Here is a 19,548-nt window from a genome sequence, read left to right as displayed (position 1 = left end):
TGTGCGAACTCCTCTGGGATCACAGCGGAATAAAAATTTGCATTGTTTTATACGCAGTTAAGGTACAAGCAACTTGAAGTAACAATTACAGTCTGGGGGGGGGGGGGGGGATGCAAAGTATAAATTGAAAGTGAACCCATAACCTTTAGATCAACAAAGCACGGAGTCCAAAGTATGTCAGTGTTGCACCTGCATTTCCCAGAATGCCTCAACATTGCACAAAAAAAAAAAAAAAGTGTTAGGAGGTAAGTCTTTAGAAACCAGAGAAATACCATGTTCAATGCAAGACAGGTTATTAGTATCCTAAAAATGGTAACTAGAACAAATGATATCTCAGACCCCCCCCAAAAATAAAAATGTAAGTACCATGGTAGGGATCAGAAAATATTTCCAACCAGATCAATGGTTATTTAAAGGGATATAGGTATTGGTTTTCCTGGCACTAGTAGTGCCCCCCCATCCGGCTCCTCGCCCGCCGACTGAGACCTTATGCGCATGTGCGGCAATGCCACGCATGCGCATTAGGCTTCACCATAGGAAGCATTATTCAATGCTTTCCTATGGGGATTTTGGCTACGCTGAGGTCCTCACATAGCGTGAGGACATCCAGCATCATATAACACTCTTTTCGTGTTCTAAGAACACTGAAGTCCCTCTAGTTGTTGTCTGATAGATAGCTACTAGAGGACCTAACCCTGCAAGGTAATTATTGCAGTTTATGAAAACTGCAATAATTACACTTGCAGGATTAAAGGTAGTGGGTGTTGGCATCCAGACCACTCAAATAGGCAGAAGTGGTCTGGGTGCCTGGAGTGTCCCTTTAAAAGGTTAACTCATTTTGAGCAGATTACAGTCAGAACTCTACAAATGTGTATTTGTATACAATGGTTTATGTTACATTTTCTACAAGCAAAACAGATTTACATATATAAAATATTTACATTTTCTTTTTAATTGGCATTCCCAGTTAGGCTTGCTAACCATTACAAATACCCCATCTTTAGATAAGGTGCATTAAAAAATATAAAGGGTATATATTCATTTCAAAATAGAGGATACAAAGTGGAGTAACTAAAAAACAGTTTTAACCAAAGACTTGTGCATTCGGATGAACAGCAATTCAGGCAACAATTGGGTGATTCAGCAGTTTACCAGAAGGATTACCAGATAACCAAATCAAAAAGGTCCTGAATTGCATGAGGACAATTCTTCCATGTGATTCAGTCATTTTAACGAATAATTGTTAATATGAATAGCATTAATTGCATTTGCAACCAAGTGTATATGATCAGTTACTAATCTGGTCTATTATTCACTACCCTAATTTGGTATCTTTAAATATGGCAAACAAGAATATCAAATTAGGGAGCCATCAACTGAAGAGAAAAAGAAAAGCCCTTTAACTGATTATTCGAAATACCATTCTGTCACAGTGTACCGATGTTAAAACATCAATATGTTAAACATCAATAAAAAAAATAACGCGTATTTCAAGGGTTTGAATGAACAATATTTTGAAATATTTAGTCTTCCTTTTCAAGTTCACGTTTCAAGCTGAAAAGAGGGGAAAGAAATAAAGTTAAAAATATGGAAACTTTGAATACATGAACAGTGTCCATTAACCGACATACACCTACCTTTTTAAATAGGCATGGACATTGTCAAATCCATGGTATTTGGCAAGATAAACCAGTACACCAGTAGCACAGCGGCCATTGCGCTGTCTACAGAAACTACAATTGCAAATTCCTCTGCATGGTGGACAGAGCCACTCCTAGAAAAGAATGACAAAATTAAAAATAAGACATTACACAAGTCCAGGTACAACAGCTAAACATTCCTGTTTGCTTTACATTACAAAAGGTTTATCATTACTATGAATACAAGAAAAGTCTTACTGGATCTAGTAACGCATTTCTCACATCCTCTCCATAGCGATTTTTTAAACATGGGCCACAGAACTGTCCTCTCACTCCTACACACTCTGGATTTCGACAGTTTGTTTTAGTGTCTGTAGTCTTTTGACGACATTGATGACATGTTGAGCCCTATTGGAATGAAAGATACAAAAGTATTCTTTAAAAATTTTCAAGCACTTCGTGTTTTGCTTTGGCCAAAGAAAAAAAAAAAAAAAATAGGACAAAATATGCCAGCCATACTGAATGTCTCAAGCCCATTGGTTTTATTGTACAAATCAGTTAAAGTGCCCTGAGTCCCCTGCCACTATTCCTCCATTTGGCATTAAACCCTTTTCAAGCAGTTTACCACTGAGTGAGGGTCCCTGGCTATCCACAAGGTGACCAGGGAAGTATGGATAATGCAAAGATCACACACTTCGTTAACCCCTTACTGACCAAACTGCTTTTCAATTTTCTTACCGTTTAGGACCAGGGCTGTTCACATTTCTGCTGTGTTTAGCTGTAATTTTCCTCTTACTCATTTACTGTACCCACACGTTATATAGCATTAAATGGTCCATTATCATAGCATATAACTTACTATGATTTTTTTTTTTTTTATAAAATATGATGAAAAAAAACAACACCTTTTCTAACTTTGACCCCCAAAAAATAAATAATATATATATATATATATATATATATATATAACGCATCCCTATGGTCCCTGAATTAAATTTAATGCTCAGAAATATATTGTTTTACATGCAAGTGTAAAAAGGAATGAGAAGGCCACCATACAAGCATGCAAACCCACAGAGTGGTAATGCAAATGGAAGGAAATTGCTGAATGTCTTTCAAGCTGGTCCACAAAACTAAATTGTTAAAATGCTTGTGTTGCTTTTTATTGATTAGAACACACTTTGTTTTTCCATTGCCCTATAAAATCTTACTCACCGTTGATCTATTGTACACCTTCTCCCTGACATTGAAGCAGATGCGACGAAGCTCTTCCTCTGTGATTTCTTCTACAGGTCGTACAACATGGGGTATAGACATACTTGGGCGGCTCCTCCTCGGCACATAAGTTTCATCCTACAGAATAAAATTCCAAAAGATCAATTCAGCCTTAACAATGATCTAATTTTTTTTTCTATTTGTTAGTCTACATTGAAATTCTAAGGTTTAAGAAAAAAAATCTGCAAAAACAGCACTTCATGTCAATATTCCTGTGCAATGAGAACCCACTTTTTTCTTTTACACAATTTTTGCTTTACAGCATACAAGTCCTGTGAAGCAAGTCTACTAGATAAATCTAGATTTACACGATATGCTCTAAGTCTTTAACACTTGCCTCCAAATCATCATACATTCTCCTCCTCTTCACTAAATAGTAGGGGTCATCATCCTCTTCATCTAGAGATGGGCTTGGTGGTCCATCAATAATAGATCTTGATCTTGTGTAAGGGCGAGCGTTTCGGTCTGGATTTTTTCTGGTACTCGCTCCAAATTGGGGAGTTTTAGGAGTACGTCTAACTCTCTTAAAAAAAAAAGAAAAAAAAAAAAGGGAAAATTAATTGAAGCACATCATTTTTTTTTTTTTTTTTTTTTTAAATAAACATAGAATTAAAGTACATCAGAAAAGTGATATTTGACTTACTGAATTAGATGGAGAAAATGGAGATTTCATTGATGAGAACCCAGGTACATTGTTCAGCTCAGCCATCAATTTTGCAAGCTAAAAATTTATATAAAAAAAAAGTTCAGTCATACCATTAAGAATGCTCTCAAAAGTACTCAGACCCATTATAAGAGGTTATGGGTGAAGTGGAGGATAGGTTCTGAATGATATACTGTAGAAATACCAAGTTAAAGAAATCGAACACTAAGAAATTGCATGTTTACACATTGTGACAGGTTTCTTTTCTAGATGTACAAGGAGAAAAAGGCAGTCAAATAAGTTTTACTCCATCAAGGGTTAAAGAGAAGGGGCTTAACTAATTGTTTTAGATTTGGATGCAGAGAATTTCACTTACCATCTCTTTGTTTTCTTTAATGTTCAAAGCACGTTTCTCTAAGAAATTAGGGCCAGATTCATCATCAGAGCCATCTACAGTTGAAGGCTTCTCGTCCTTTACTTTTGTGTTTCTCTGGTTTCGTTTTGGTGGAAATTTCAAGGCTACCCTTAGAGATGTGTTCCTCTTGGGCCGACCTTGACGTGTTTTACGCTTTTCAATGTGTTCCTCAGAATCAGAATCAATTTTCTAAAGTGAGAGAAAAAAAAAATATGTTATTGTGCAATATATATATATATATATATATATATATATATATATATATATAAAAATAATGCACATACATATATGTTCAATCATGAACATAAAACAAGCTTGATTTAGGTTGAAAAAGATTTCAACTACATAAAACCTACAGTGTTAAAAAGGGACAGCCATCTTCACCAATGCTTTTACGCCTGGCATGTTGTAAGCCATTCTGCACTACCTGATTTTGGATTTACAATAATATAACAATCATAACTTGTAACATTCGAAAATAAAATTGTGATATGTTCTGAAAGTCTGATGAACCACAAAACCTATAAGCAGACAGGTGCCAACACGAACACAAAGCCAAATAAACATGTGTTGAGCCCGATATTGACTTGCACAAATTCTCATTTAGTGACCTTTTTATGAAAGATATTCACATTTACAGAAGAGGAAAAAGGAATGTACATTCCTTTCAGTAACTTTTGGACAGACATGCAAATATGACTTCAATTCTGCTAAGTTTCAGAACCAATATTTGAAAAGACTTCCCATTAAGTTATTTAATCCCTTCAGGTCAGATTGTCTCCATGTGGGATTTTATTTCCTTCACCGTTTTCAATGTCAATCCACTGCAATGTTCACAGCTAAAAACATGTGACTCACCAGGACGTCCTGAATTTCAGTCTCTGAAAACCCGCAAAACGATTCATTATCAGAACCCTCTGAAAATATTTTAGCCAGTTGTTCAGTGGTGCCTTTTCTGAACCTATTCTTCTGAGAGTGGGGAAAAAAATATATATATATTTTTAAAAAGGAGCAATTTTCCACAAACTGCTCAGAGTGCAAATCACATTTACAAGTGCACTACAAGAGAATAGCTTTTGTTACTAAGAAAATGGCTGAGGTTTACAAATCATTTAAGAGCTGTTATAGCAATCATCAGGCATTTTAGGTTATGTGACATTTTAAAGGGTAGAATAAGTAGATAATCTGCTTCCAACAATTACTACCTAGAAAAGCCAGCATAAAGTAAAATAAATTACAGGAGATGGTGTATATTCATAACCTCTGTATAGAAATGTTAGCAAAAGCATGCAGTTCTAATCAAGACTACCATGTTAGCAGTATTTCCAGGATGGAAACATATCCACACAGTTTTCAACTGTACTTACCTGGTTTGCAAAATTATCGGAGCCAAAACTATCACAGCTGTCATCAGAGGATGATGTTTCCATTGGAATGATTTTCACGTTTCTAAATTTTTGGAAGTTTTTCTCTTCTGAAACATTGCACTTCTGCAGTTAAGAAAATGAACGTAAAAATTATATTTTTGGCCATAGAAGGTCAGATATACCCAACTGCATTTACAGTTTGTATTTTAACATTACAGTTCACAAGTTCTTCACAATATATGGTCTCTTCTAAAAATGAAACATGACTTGTACTTTAAAGCGTCACTGTCACGGTGAACGTAAGTTTCTTCTCTCACAGAATCTGTTCTTTTCTTCCCATCTGATCTAGTTTTCTTTAAAACATAAGACAATTTAGGGACTACTTTCGCTTATGTATTTTTTCTACACTTTACTTTGACAAAAAAAAAAAAAGCTTTATTCAGCTCCATTTCAAGTGTCAAGGAGGAGGGTGAGTACTATCTATGAAACAGGAAATGGAGCTGACAAACCAATCATTTGGTCAAAGAAGGTCAAGCATAGTAAAAATAAACAAGACAGGGTAGCCCCTTTGTTTTATGTAAAAAGAAAACTAGGTCAAAAATAAAGAAAAGAAGAACAGATTCTGAGAGGAAACCGTGGTAGAAAGGTAAGTTAGACATGCCAGTGCCGTTTTAATATAATCTTTCATAGAAAGAAGACATGTTTAAGAAGGACAGAAATATAAAGTGATTGTTAGTCCTTAAAGCTAAAGGTTGATATATGGACTGGCCAAGAAAATTATATACATTTTACAAACACTTACTTGTGATTTCTGAGTTCTTTTAGCTGCCAATACATCTTGTAAGATCACCTTGACACCTCGCATGGCTGCTTGTCTAGCAGAAGATCTGGTCTAAAAGAATAGGAAGAATATGTTAGACTCCCTTGAAGGGATTTGTAGGGGTGATTGGCTTCACTAAATCACTAAATCCAGTCAGAACACCATCTCCCAATTTCATAATTTCATCCATAAATGCATTTCCTTATGTCCCAACCATTTGGTCAGAATCGCGCAACAGCTGGGGAAAAATTGTAAATTTACCTTCCTATTTTTTTATGACAGCAACATCTGTATAGACCTAAAACGTTAACATATATCATGAGTGAGCATAACTAATGTATGCATGTTTTGATGAATGGAGACATACTAAAAGGAATGACAGTATGGAATGCCCATAGACAATAATGGAAGTGAAAGGATTGCCCATAGAGAATAACGAAAACAAAATATTTCAATTAGAGGCAAAACTATTAGACATATGAAAAATCTTTTGTTGGCATACTCTGCAAGTTGAGCGTCCGTTTTTAAACTTGAAATCAAGTGGGATTATCAATGTTTTCTATGGAATGACAAGGGTGAAGGACTAGAGAATGCCCATAGAGAATAATGGGAAGCAACACATTAATTTGCAGGTAAATCGCAAATTCATCTTAACCACAGGTGTTCCCCAAGTACAGCAGCATACTGTAAAATTCAAAGTAACTGGGATTATAGCTCTTTTCAATGGAATGACAGGTGAATGATACAATGGAATGCCGTGTATAATGGGAAGCAATATGTGACTTGGAATCAGAACCGTGAAACATATCAAGTAAATCTTTTGCAGGCATACTCTCCAGGTTCAGTGTCAGTTTTTAAAATCGCTTCCCATTATACTCTATGGGCATTCCATTGTATAATTTACCTGTCATTCCATAGACAAAGGCTATAATCCCAGTTACTTTTAATTTTACAATATGCTGCTGTACTTGGGGAACACCTTTGGTAAAGGTTAATTTGCTAGCAAATGAGTTTGCGTTGCTTCCCATTGTACTCTATGGGAATTCTCAGTCATTCTATAGAAAACAATGATAATCCCACTTAATCTTAAAAATTGACACTGAACCTGGAGAGTATGCCAACAAAAGCTTTATTTCATGTCTAATAGTTTTGCCCCTGATTTAAATATTTTGTTTCCATTATTCTCTAGGGACATGCCTTTCACTTCCATTACTGTCTATGGGCATTCCATACTGTCATTACCTTTAATATGTACCAGTCATATTTTCATGAGTCTTACAGGGCTGGGTATTGGTGAAGTGAGAACATACAGACATTGGCAACCAAGACATAGAAGTAAATCACACTTCTGTATTGGTATTTTACAATTATAAAAAACTTAATATATTAACTCCAAAATGACAAAGAACTGAACAGTGAGCCAGCAGGGGCATGGTCTATATACACTCAAACTGTATCATCAAACCCATTCTATCCCAGACTCAGCTGCAATATGTGAACTGCATATCTCACACATGTCATAATAGTCCCTCATAAGGAATAGGGGGAATTAGAGCCCAGGAGATAGACAGCCTTCAGAATGCCACAGTGCACAACTCAGGTTGTCTTTGTCCAAACTAGAAAGACAATAATATAGCTGCATTTTTCTTAAAGGACCACTTCAGCTTTTGTTAAAAGTTATATGGGAACAGCGCATGGGTTAGAGACTGGCTGGCCTCTTTGTATTGATCCACAAAAGGATTAAATTGACACAAAGCACTGTCAGATCGAGGTGAGCACACATGATGTGGAATACCCGACAAATTCAGACCCAGCCAGATACAGGCACATGGACAATGGTTTCATGTATCAGGGAGGCCATGCATACAGAGCCTTTCGCGGGCCTGAACGTCACGTGACTGCAGCATTTAACTTTCTTAGCACGATCGCCACGTGGGACACTCATGTATAATAGCACACCAATCCAGCCCCCAGCAGTGTATATACACTCTACACTCCCTGCATCTGCCCCCAGCAGTGGATATACACTCCCTGCATCTGCCCCCAGCAGTGGATATACACTCCCTGCATCTGCCCCCAGCAGTCGATATACACTCCCTGCATCTGCCCCCAGCAGTGGATATACACTCCCTGCATCTGCCCCCAGCAGTGGATATACACTCCCTGCATCTGCCCCCAGCAGTGGATATACACTCCCTGCATCTGCCCCCAGCAGTGGATATACACTCCCTGCATCTGCCCCCAGCAGTGGATATACACTCCCTGCATCTGCCCCCAGCAGTGGATATACACTCCCTGCATCTGCCCCCAGCAGTGGATATACACTCCCTGCATCTGCCCCCAGCAGTGGATATACACTCCCTGCATCTGCACCCAGCAGTGGATATACACTCCCTGCATCTGCCCCCAGCAGTGGATATACACTCTACACTCCCTGCATCTGCCCCCAGCAGTGGATATACACTCTACACTCCCTGCATCTGCCCCCAGCAGTGGATATACACTCTACACTCCCTGCATCTGCCCCCAGCAGTGGATATACACTCTACACTCCCTGCATCTGCCCCCAGCAGTGGATATACACTCTACACTCCCTGCATCTGCCCCCAGCAGTGGATATACACTCTACACTCCCTGCATCTGCCCCCAGCAGTGGATATACACTCTACACTCCCTGCATCTGCCCCCAGCAGTGTATATACTCTACACTCCCTGCATCTGCCCCCAGCAGTGTATATATTCTACACTCCCTACATCTGCCCCCAGCAGTGTATATATTCTACACTCCCTACATCTGCCCCCAGCAGTGTGCCCTCCCACCCCAGCCAGTGTACACACCACCAGTGACCCCCAGATAATACAATTAGCTGTAGACTCCCTGAGCTCCTATAACCCGAAGCACTCCATTAATGGCCGTGCTGGCTGAGCATCACAGCAGTCACAGTCCGGCCAGCACCGCTCTATGAGCCCAGGCAGTCACTATGGAGAATAAACAGAGAGCCCACACAGTCGTGCAGGTGAGGAGGGGCGAGCCGCACAGCCAGGTCCGTTCACTCACCTGCAGCTTGAAAGGATCCATGGCGAGCTGAGATTACACCGGGATAGGACACACACACTGACTGACTGAGTCTCCGCCACAGGTCTTACTTCCCGCCAAACCACAACCGCGCCAAAACGTCCCGGCACCGCCCACAGGGGGCGTGGTCACACGGCATACCTCGCGTGGCTCCTCCCAAGTGCATGCTGTGAGGCGGGCTGGGGAGTTTGGCGCCAATTTTATGTCTTTTAATGTTCTGGCGCGAAAAGATTTGAGGTGAAAAGTTGACTTTTTTTTTTTTATTGTGAGTTTCCACTTATTGTCCACAGAGCGGACAGGAACATGGAGGAGGAAATGTAAGGATGGTGTATGGAGACTTATAAGGACACCCCTTTTACTGTGAAATGGGCAAATCATGCTCTCCAAAAACTGCTTTATTAGGAGAACTTACTGAGTGTGTGAGAACTCTGGAAATTATAGAATATATTTGGATAAAGTGTTAAAATTATTTGATATCTTAATTTTTTTTTGTTCATGTATTTTTTTATATTTGATGTTTTTTATATTTGTAAGTGTAACCAAAAGTATTGAATAATTTTGTAAAGCATATTCAAAAACCTGAACTCCAGGCCATGGTTGTGTGGAGGAAGATGGTTATATAGCATTGGTGGGACTAATATGCATACCAGGCAATCGACACGCTGCACCTATCGGTGTCTTCTCATAGCGATGCATTGCAACAAGGAGCATAAATAGAGATTTAACTCCAAAATGACAGCGAATTGAACTGCAGGGACTTGATCTATAAATCAAAACTACTTCATTAGCTCTTACTCCCATCTGGGTTAGTTCTCTAGTGTCAAAAAAAACCAACTAAGACTTCAGTGAATACGTTTTGTTTTACCCCACTCCCTCTAGCATGTAACCTCATTGAGCAGGGCCCTCGACCTTTCTGTTTCTGTGTGTCCAACATGGTTATAATTACGTGTATTAGTTCACCCGTTGTACAGCACTACGGAATTTGCTGGTGCTTTATAAATAATAAGTGTCCAGCATCTGACAATTGCTCACAATTAGCATTGTGCAAGTGCATTAAAATACACTGGAACCTCGGAACTCGAACGATCCCGCTCTTGAACAATTCGGAAGTCGAACAAAAATTTTGAGTGAAAAATGTCTCGGTACCCGAACATACAACAAAGAGCCATGAGTACCCATTGTACAGCGCTACAGAATCTTATGGCGCTATATAAATAATAAAATAATAATGAGTAAAAGATGACTTGGTACGCGAACGATCTTTGGTACCCGAACATACAACAAAGAGCCAAATGTCTCATTTTCAAGTCAGACAATTATTATAAATAATTGTAATAATGACCAACAGTAAATTTTTAGCAAGTTAAAAGGCAGGAACCATTCAAATAAATGTAATGTGCTTATTATTAGAGTGACCTATATTGCTAGAAAAATGGCTTTGTTTTTCTGGCTATATAGAATCCTTTTAAGCTTATGCCCAGCCTTTTATAATAATCCTTGCCCCACTTAGGGAGCATGCATTAAACCATGCTGCTTTCTATGGGCATTTATATATGATGACTAGGGAGTCTATTAATAGAATAGAACCACCAACTCTTTTAATATGTTTTAATGTTCTTAATCCCTTAAAGGAGGAGGACGTGCTATGCCGTCCCACAGGATATAGTCATAAACGCTTAAGCATGCCCTGCCGTTTTAGCCCTCACTATGGCCTGTCTTGCTACCCCTGCTGTAGATCACACTTGGGGGACCAGCCTGGCAAACCAGGCAGTACTCCTGTAGCCAATCGCGGTAATCACTGTTATTCTGTCTCTGCCTTTCTCTTCACTTTGATCTGAGGCGAGAGAGAGAGGGGGGGATCATTGTCTAAACCGTACTACTGTTGAAGTCTTAGAAAAAATAATAAATTTTTTAGCCCTTTCACGATTTATATTTTTTTTACTATTTATATTTCTTTAGGATTTTTGTCAGCTGCAGCAGATTTTACTTTTTTTTACCCCTTTCCTGCTGCCTGATCACTTTCCTGTGCATTATCTGTGCTGTATGGCATTAGTGTGATCAGAGTGCTATGATTTTTGGGTTAGAGCTGATCTCAGCTGTTTGATCTGTGATTAGTAATTTTGGTAAAATGTTTGAGTTGGTGGAAGTGGGAATTGTGGGGTGGGTAGTGTGTAATAGGCAGAATTAGGAGAATTAATTAAATTATCAGAGGAGGTGTACACCATTCTGGCAGGCTCTGATAGTAACACACACACAGACAGTGAAACTATCACAGCCTCTGTCATTATATCCCTAAGTGAGTCCTACAGTGATGGTGCCACATCGCCATCTACAAGATGGCGCTTAGGAGGCATAGCTTGCTGAGCAGCTAACAAGACGTGCTAGTGTACAGCTCCGGCTGAACACACTGATAAATTCACCAAATTGCCATGATTTTGCAGCAACAAGACATGAAAACCAGATTACTACTAACCCTAATCCACCAACAGAAAGCTGGGGCAAAAACATAATAAATTAACCTGATATCAGGTGGTAGTTTAAAAGGCCGCAACAGCCAACACAGCCTAAGAGGGTTCCTGGTTGGCCCAGAGGTTCCAGTGAATCTGAGGCATCTCTAGATGAAGAGGGCTCTTCGACCATACGGGCCAGTAGCGTAGTGTACCGGACAGAGAATTCAGACTCCGACGACTAACCCCCCACTAAGAGCGATATTCAAAAGCTACTGCTCGATTTGCGAGAAGCCTGGAAGTCGGATCTGGATGATGTGCGGTCTGAGATGAATGGCATTACAGCACACCTTGGCGCAGTGGAGAACCAAGAAGGGGAAAGAAAATCACTACTTACAAAGACCTGATCCAAAGTGGAATGTAAACACTGTCCCAACAAGTCCTGTGACTTACCCGCACTGTGACAACGCTAGTAGCACGGCACCGTAAAAGAAATATGCGCATCCGTGGAGCTCCTGAAGATTTGGGCCAAGAGGCCTTACTGAAGTTCACCATAAAAGTGATGACGTTTTGGGGAAGAAGTTGTCGAAACATGGCCCAACACAGCAGCATTCAAAATTAGGAAAGCCCCGGCTTTCTTGCCCAATCAAGAAAGGCACCTACTACCACCGTGGATAATTTCCACATCTGTAACGAAAATATACCCCAACACGCAGGATTCAGCTAAACAGAAGACAACACAGAGGGAAGATACGTCTACCGGACCTAAGAGTGGCCGGACTCGACGTATATAGGAGAATTATAGAGTCAGGAACGATCCGAGGTCAAGGGCACAAAGAGACAACGTAAACTAGGACTAGCCGGGGTCTGGTACACAGTAAACAGCAAGCCGGCAAACAGAACAGATACGGGTAAAGAGATAACGTAGTCAGAAAACAAAGCCAAGGTCAAGTACGAAGTAACACAACTGAACACAACAAGCACTAAAGGGCACTGAAACAGAAACCACGATAGGGCAAGGAACCAAGGGAAAAAGGTGAGTTTAAATAGCTAAACAACTATTTTGATTGGTCCTTGTCATCTCCACGCCCCCTAAAGGTAAGTGTATGGGGAGTGTGGCATGACAGGGACCAATGGGAGGCCTTTTCCAATTTAGGCTCCCACTGGCCCTTTAAGAGCGCGCCCGAGACCCGCGGCACGCTCTTAGAGTCAGGCGGGACACTTGACCGCTTCTCGCGGTCACTGCCCGCCTTCCTGTTCCTGCCTTCGGATGAGCCGCGCATGTCTCGTGCAGCAGCAGGACCGCGCGCGGCTCGAACAGAGGACCCCGGCCGGCCCCTGGAAAGGGTAAGTACCGCTACAATACCCCCCCGAGGACACGCCCTCCGGGCGGGGAGGGCCAGGCCTGGCAGGAAAACGAGAATGGAAAGAACGCACAAGGCGAGGAGCGTGAACAGCGTCAGCGGAAATCCAGCTGCGTTCCTCGGGCCCATAGCCCTTCCAATGCACCAGGTACTGAAGTCGACCTCTAAGGAAACGAGAGTCAAGAACAGCAGAAACTTCAAACTACTCATGACCCTCGACAGAGACAGGAGGGGGAGGAGGAGTATGCCGGGTATAGCGGTTGCGTACGTAAGGCTTCAACAACGAGGTATGAAAGACATTAGGAATACGCAGATTCTTAGGAAGACCTAAGGCATACGAAACAGGATTAACCTCATGCAAAATACGATAAGGACCAATAAAGCGGGGAGCCAATTTCATAGAAGGCACCCGGAGGCGAATATTCCGCGTGGAAAGCAAAACCCTGTCCCCCACGACATAAGATGGAGCCGCCCTGCGATGCTTGTCAGCCTGCACCTTCTGGCGAGCAGCGGAATCCACCAAAGAACGCTGAACCTGCTCCCAAGTATTACGTAAACCAGCCAAATGCTCATCCAGAACTGGCATGCCCTGTGAGGAGAAAGCAGCCGGAAGAACAACGGGATGCTGGCCATAGACAACGTAAAAAGGACTCTTGCCGGAAGAATCATGAATAGCATTATTCCGAGCAAATTCAGCCCAAGGAAGAAGGTCAGACCAATTGTTCTGATGGTGGGATTCGAAATAACGAAGGTACTGCTCCAGAGATTGATTGGCAAGTTCAGCAGCTCCATTAGACTGGGGGTGGTAGGCGGAAGAAAATGAGAGAGTAATACCCATTTCCGAACAAAAGGCTTTCCAGAACCTGGAAATAAATTGGCTACCCCATCGGACACAATAGATACAGGAATGCCATGCAACCTAAACACCTCTCTAGCAAATATAAGTGCCAGTTCCCTAGACGTGGGCAGTTTGCGAAGAGACACAAAATGGGCCATCTTGGAAAACCGATCTACTATCATTAGGATAACAGTGTTACCATTCGAAGGGGGTAGTTCAACAATAAAATCCATAGACAGGTTAGACCAAGGTCTCTCAGGAACGGGTAACGGATGCAACAGCCCACAAGAAACTCTACAAGAAGATTTCATACAGGCACAAGTAGTACAAGCACCTATATAGTCGGTGACATCCTTGCGCAAGGAATCGCACCAAAAATACAGAGAAATAGCTGACACCGTTTTGGAAATGCCAGGATGTCCAGCAGTCTTAGTGTCATGATACAACAGAATATCCCGTCTCTCGGGAACATCAACAAATAGTTTATCCGTAGGCCTCTCGCTAGGTGCCATGCTTTGTTTTGCTTGTATGGTCTGCAAGAGGGATGAGGAAATAGACAAAATAGTAGTAGCTATTATCCTGTCTGGGGGAATGACAGGAGAAACACCAATCTCCTGTTTGTCAGCAGTTTCGAACTGTCTGGACAGAGCTTCTGCTTTAGTGTTGCGATCACCTGGCCTATAGGTGATAATATAATTGAAATGGGACAAAAACAGTGACCACCTAGCCTGCCTAGAAGACAATCTTTTAGCCTCACTTAGGATAAGTTCTTGTGATCCGTAAATATGAGGATGGGATCCTTAGTTCCTTCTAACAAATGTCTCCATTCTTTAAGTGCTAAAATAATAGCAAGGAGTTTGCGATTACCCACATCATAATTCTTTTCTGCTTTGGACATTTGTTTAGAAAAGAAGCCACAGGGAAGTTGTATTTAATATTTTTTATTTAAATATGTTCCCTTCTCTTCCCCCCTCTGTATTATTTTGATGTTTGAGGGACTTTTCTAATATTCCTGATGTTTTACGTTGTAATTACATTGGTTTTAATGGAGGACGTTTCCTACACGTCATCCTCGCCGAAACTAGTAGCAGCGTCAGGACGTGATGACGCAGGACGTCCTGACGCCGGAACCCGGAAGCGAAGTGCCGGTGATCGGCGAAAACGGCGCCAAGAATAAGATTTAAAAGGAACTTCATGCCAGAACAGAAGACAGCACCTCTGATGAAGGCTTTGTGCCGAAACGCGTAAGGTGGACCCGGAGGACGTTTTGGGACATTTATTTCAAGTTTTATGGGACTTTCCTAATTTAAGTTGATTATTATTTTTTCGTTTCAACAATTTTAGTTTGTTTTGTTTTAAGAATTTATATTAAATTTGGTGTGCAATCTACAACCTGCGTTCCTGTGTTTTGCACTTACCCTGGGAAGACACCCATTATAATTCGTCCCTGTTCCAGTCTCTGGGAGATTTTCTTCTGTTCAAGGCGTGTAGCTTGGGCCAGCTTCTAATTGGCTCCTCGTTTGTGAGTGTAATTTGCCCTTTTTTTTAATATTATTTAATTTGACGTTATTACCCTATATTGTGTTTTTTTTCCCTTTTAGTGTTATCCTACAAGTGGGTAATATTATCTGTTTTTTTATTTGAGTGCTCTCACCACTATTCTTTATTTTATCACTTGTGTTCTTTCTAGTGGTTTATTGTGGCCCACTAGGGTGATTGTAGCACCAGAGTGCAGATTATCTTTTCACCGTATACTTTTGTATTTTGTCTCTTTGGGATAAGACAGCACCTACCCCGATATCGGAAGCATCAACTTCAAGAATATAGGGCAGTGAGGGGACAGGATGCTGTAAAATAGGTGCAGAGGCGAACGTAGTTTTAAGAAATTCAAAAGCCTGAAGTGCCTCGGGAGACCAGACACGAGTATTGCCATCCTTTTTTGTCATACGGGTGATAGGCGCTACAATAGAGGAAAAACCTTTAATAAAGCATCTATAAGGGGGGCGGGGCCTGACTGCCATGGCGGAGAGTTGCATCTTGCTTGAGCTCCTCTACTACACGGGCAATACAAGCCGTTAATAGCAAGTTTCCGCTGAAAATACCACAAATTCACTTACTCACCTATATCCCGACCTGCTTGCAGCACACAGCAGAGGTTGGAAACAGAACAAAGGCTCTCCGGCAGCAAACACTAATACATGCAGCCTAGAGCGCGACGGACCGGAGAGGCGGCCGATCTCCCTGACCGGAGCGGTTCAATAGCCCTGATCATGAAAGCGCTCCGTAATCCCCCCCCTGGACCGGCGGGGGATATCCCGGTCCACCCGCGGGAGACACACCTGCTACACTGGACGAACAGAGCGAGACCACAGGGCCCGCAGGGAAAACAAATATGGCGGGCGCCACGTGGCACCAAGATCCTAATAACAACCAAGGCGACTTAACAGCCAAACTCGACAGAATCTTCACTAAATTCTGGCAGGACCTGGAGGAGAGATGGCGCCAAACCACCTCTGAGCAGCTGAAAGCACACTCACCTGCACAGCGGGCTGTGCGCCCTCAGCAAACACCCGTGGCCTTAGAAGAGGTCCTAAAATGGCGACGCAACAGGCTCTCACCTCGCCGAGGAAAACAGGGACGGAACACAACCCGACCCAAGGCCAGGTCCCCAACAGCACCTAAGGACCGCAGGCGGCTAACAGCGGGCAAAGGCATGAAGCTGCTGACCCGGAAAGCACTAACCTTTCACCAACCCAAGACATACAGCCGGCCCGCACTAAGCCCTGAGGCGTCTCACCGCCCGCAGCGGCACTGGGACTGGGCTCCCTCCGGGGCACACCCAGCCGAGTGGCTGCAGCCAACAAACCAACGTGACACCATTGATCCGAGCCTACAGGACTCTGTGCCAACCCCGGCAGCAACGATCGGGAGTACCCAGCCCCAGAGACAAGGCAGATCTGGCATTGGCTGATCCCGGGTCCTACGGGTCATGGGGACGGACCCTGAACCTCCACACCATTACTTGGACTGGGTTCGTTACAAGCAGATTAAGAACACTGACCTGCATGGCTTAATTTGGTTGCTTACTTTCTTTTTTACATATGCACCCTAGGCATTACTCTCCCCTGAGACAGCACCACAGTGACCCGGTTGATTTCCTCCTTGTCTCCCATCCCACACAACTAGATAATCACTCACACAGGCTAGGGATCATATCCCTAACAACAGCTAGATATTTACAACAAACTAGCACTGTACTCTGATGTTCACATACACCCTCTATATACCAGTGAAGTATCTAACCTGCCTGATCGTTGAGTCTCCCACCATCACCATCATCACATTACCTAGCATGCTCTCAATCACTTAAATCTAGCTTGGTACACCATCTTGTTATTTGTATTACAAAAATGTGCAATGTTCTCTCACGACATTTTCAGCTATGCTGCGACATAGACCACTGAATATCATTCTCAAAATGTCTTACTAATCCTTTTTGTATCACAAAGCACGCAAAAATAAAGAATAAAAAAAAAATAAAGCGTCTATAATAGTTAGAGAAACCAAGAAAACGCTGAATGGCTTTCAAACTTTGTGGTAGAGGCCATTCTATGACAGCAGAAAGCTTCTGGGGATCCATACGAAAACCTTTAGCGGAAATGAAATACCCCAAAAACTGGACTTCGGATTGGTCAAATAGACATTTTTCCAGTTTACAATAAAGACCATTAGCAAGAAGGGTCTTCAGAACTGTTGTGACATGTCTGTGATGAGTGTGTAAATCTCTAGAGTATATTAATATGTCGTCCAAGTACACAATTACAAATGTGTGAAAATGTGTAATAAATTCTTGAAATACTGCTGGGGCATTACATAGACCAAATGGCATAACAGTAATGGCCAGATCTAGTGTTGAATGCCGTCTTCCATTCGTGGTCTTTCTTAATACGTATTAAATTGTATGCACCTCCAATTTAGTGAATACAGTAGCATGTTTGAGCCTGTCAAATAATTCCGTGATTAAAGGTATAGGATAAGCATTTTTGATGGTGATTTTATTTAGACCTCTATAATCGATACACAGTCTTAAATCACCTTCTTTCTTCGATACGAAGAAGAACCCCGCTCCAGCCGGAGAAGAGGATCTTCTAATAAACCCCTTTTTCCCTTCGTATAGTGGCAGTACTCACAAGTGGGATGTTCCTTCTGTTGTTGGACAAGAAGCTCCCCCTTCTTTTGAATCTTATAGCTGTGCTCCGCCTGCTGCCTCTATAAAACCTGCAAGATCGAATCACCCGCCAGTTCTTCTTGTCCCGACAAACGGGACGGACAGGTTCCCCAGTTCCAGTGGAGAAAGGTGCGATCAGCACAGGCTGCTGATCGAGGAGGTATTTTGCCCGATAGCTCCCCGGGTGGGAACTGAGTGGCGCGGTACTTCCGGTCTAGCGTTACGGAACACGACCGGGTACTTCCCTTTTGTGGCTTCTTAGGTGAGTTCCCGGGCGGTCCTCCTCGATTTCCTCACGCATGCGCACAGTGGTGGAACCCACGCTGGGAGGCGTTTGCGTTCCACCAAACACGGAATCGCGCTACTGCGCATGCGCGAAACCGGGGTTTTGGCGCCAAATTGAAAAATTTGGTATTTAAACTGCAGAACCTTTCTGACCCCAAGGGTGGGTGTACAGTTCTGGTTCTCCGTGTCACCAGCCCTCCTACACGGACATTAGGTGATTTAAGGTGAGATTTAACACTGAATCTCTCCTTTTATTCATCTATTATTATGCATGCTTCTATTTCTATTTATATATATATATTTTTTTTTTGATCCACAGATATGACCAGTCCTATTTCTCCGGACAAAGCAGATAAAGACAAGATGTCAGCATCTGTCCCTAAAAAAGCCACAAGCAAATCTAAGCACTTATGTTGTCAGGAATGTGCTGTACCTCTACCTGACGGATGTCGCAAAAAGACGTGTAATCAGTGCTCTGCGGAATTGCTAGAGAAAGCTAAGCAGACTGATATGGCATCCTTCCTGGGCTGGTTTCAGGAAAATTTGTCCCAGACGTTTGAGTCTTTTAAAGATTCTGTGAAGAAAGAACCGGCTATACAAGAGAAGCCTAAGAAACGTAGGAGGAATAGATCTCCTTCGGTGTCTGACGTTTCTTCAGGAGAAAGCTCTATTTCTTCACCTTCTGATATTTCCAGCCTAGCTTCCAGTGTGGAGGAGGGCTTCCCACCAGAAGAGCTGAAAAAATTTATTAAAGAAGTAACATCAGCTGTACAAGAAACGGAACCTACCAAGGGTAAGGTTAAAGGTTTCCTGATGTCACCTAAAATCTTGGATCTCCTTCATAGAGAATGGAAGAATCCTGAAAGACGTGCATTTATTTCTAAACAATTTAAACTGCTGTTCAAGCTACAGTCGGAAGAAAAGTGGGAAGATCTTCCTAAAGTAGATATTCAGATTGCCCAGCTGTCTAAGAAAACCACTATACCCATTGGCGAAGTCTCAGGACTTAAAGACCCAATGGACAAACGAGCCGAAACTTCATGTAGAAGAATTTTTCAGGCCGCAGGGTACCAATGCAGAGCCGGTATTGCAGGTTCAGCGGTTCTCAGGGCTCAGAGCGTTTGGCTACAAGCCCTGGAAGAGTCTCTTA

General features: G+C 42.1%; 1 protein-coding gene across 1 annotated transcript; it reads right to left on the bottom strand.

The window, feature by feature from the left end:
* Positions 1 to 199: 199 nt before the first annotated feature.
* Positions 200 to 9,319, bottom strand: CDCA7 (cell division cycle associated 7). Its single transcript, XM_063428646.1, has 11 exons — positions 9,219 to 9,319; positions 6,143 to 6,232; positions 5,341 to 5,463; positions 4,832 to 4,942; positions 3,935 to 4,162; positions 3,559 to 3,636; positions 3,253 to 3,438; positions 2,856 to 2,993; positions 1,899 to 2,048; positions 1,638 to 1,774; positions 200 to 1,554 (listed from the first exon to the last, which is right to left on the bottom strand). The coding sequence occupies exons 1-11, from the start codon at positions 9,237 to 9,239 to the stop codon at positions 1,524 to 1,526; spliced, it is 1,293 nt and encodes a 430-aa protein (XP_063284716.1). The 5' UTR covers positions 9,240 to 9,319; the 3' UTR covers positions 200 to 1,523.
* Between the last annotated feature and the right edge of the window lie 10,229 nt (positions 9,320 to 19,548).

This window comes from Pelobates fuscus, chromosome 8 (assembly GCF_036172605.1).
Source record: "Pelobates fuscus isolate aPelFus1 chromosome 8, aPelFus1.pri, whole genome shotgun sequence".
In the NCBI taxonomy this organism is placed as follows: domain Eukaryota; kingdom Metazoa; phylum Chordata; class Amphibia; order Anura; family Pelobatidae; genus Pelobates; species Pelobates fuscus.
This window is presented reverse-complemented; position numbering and strand designations above follow the sequence as displayed.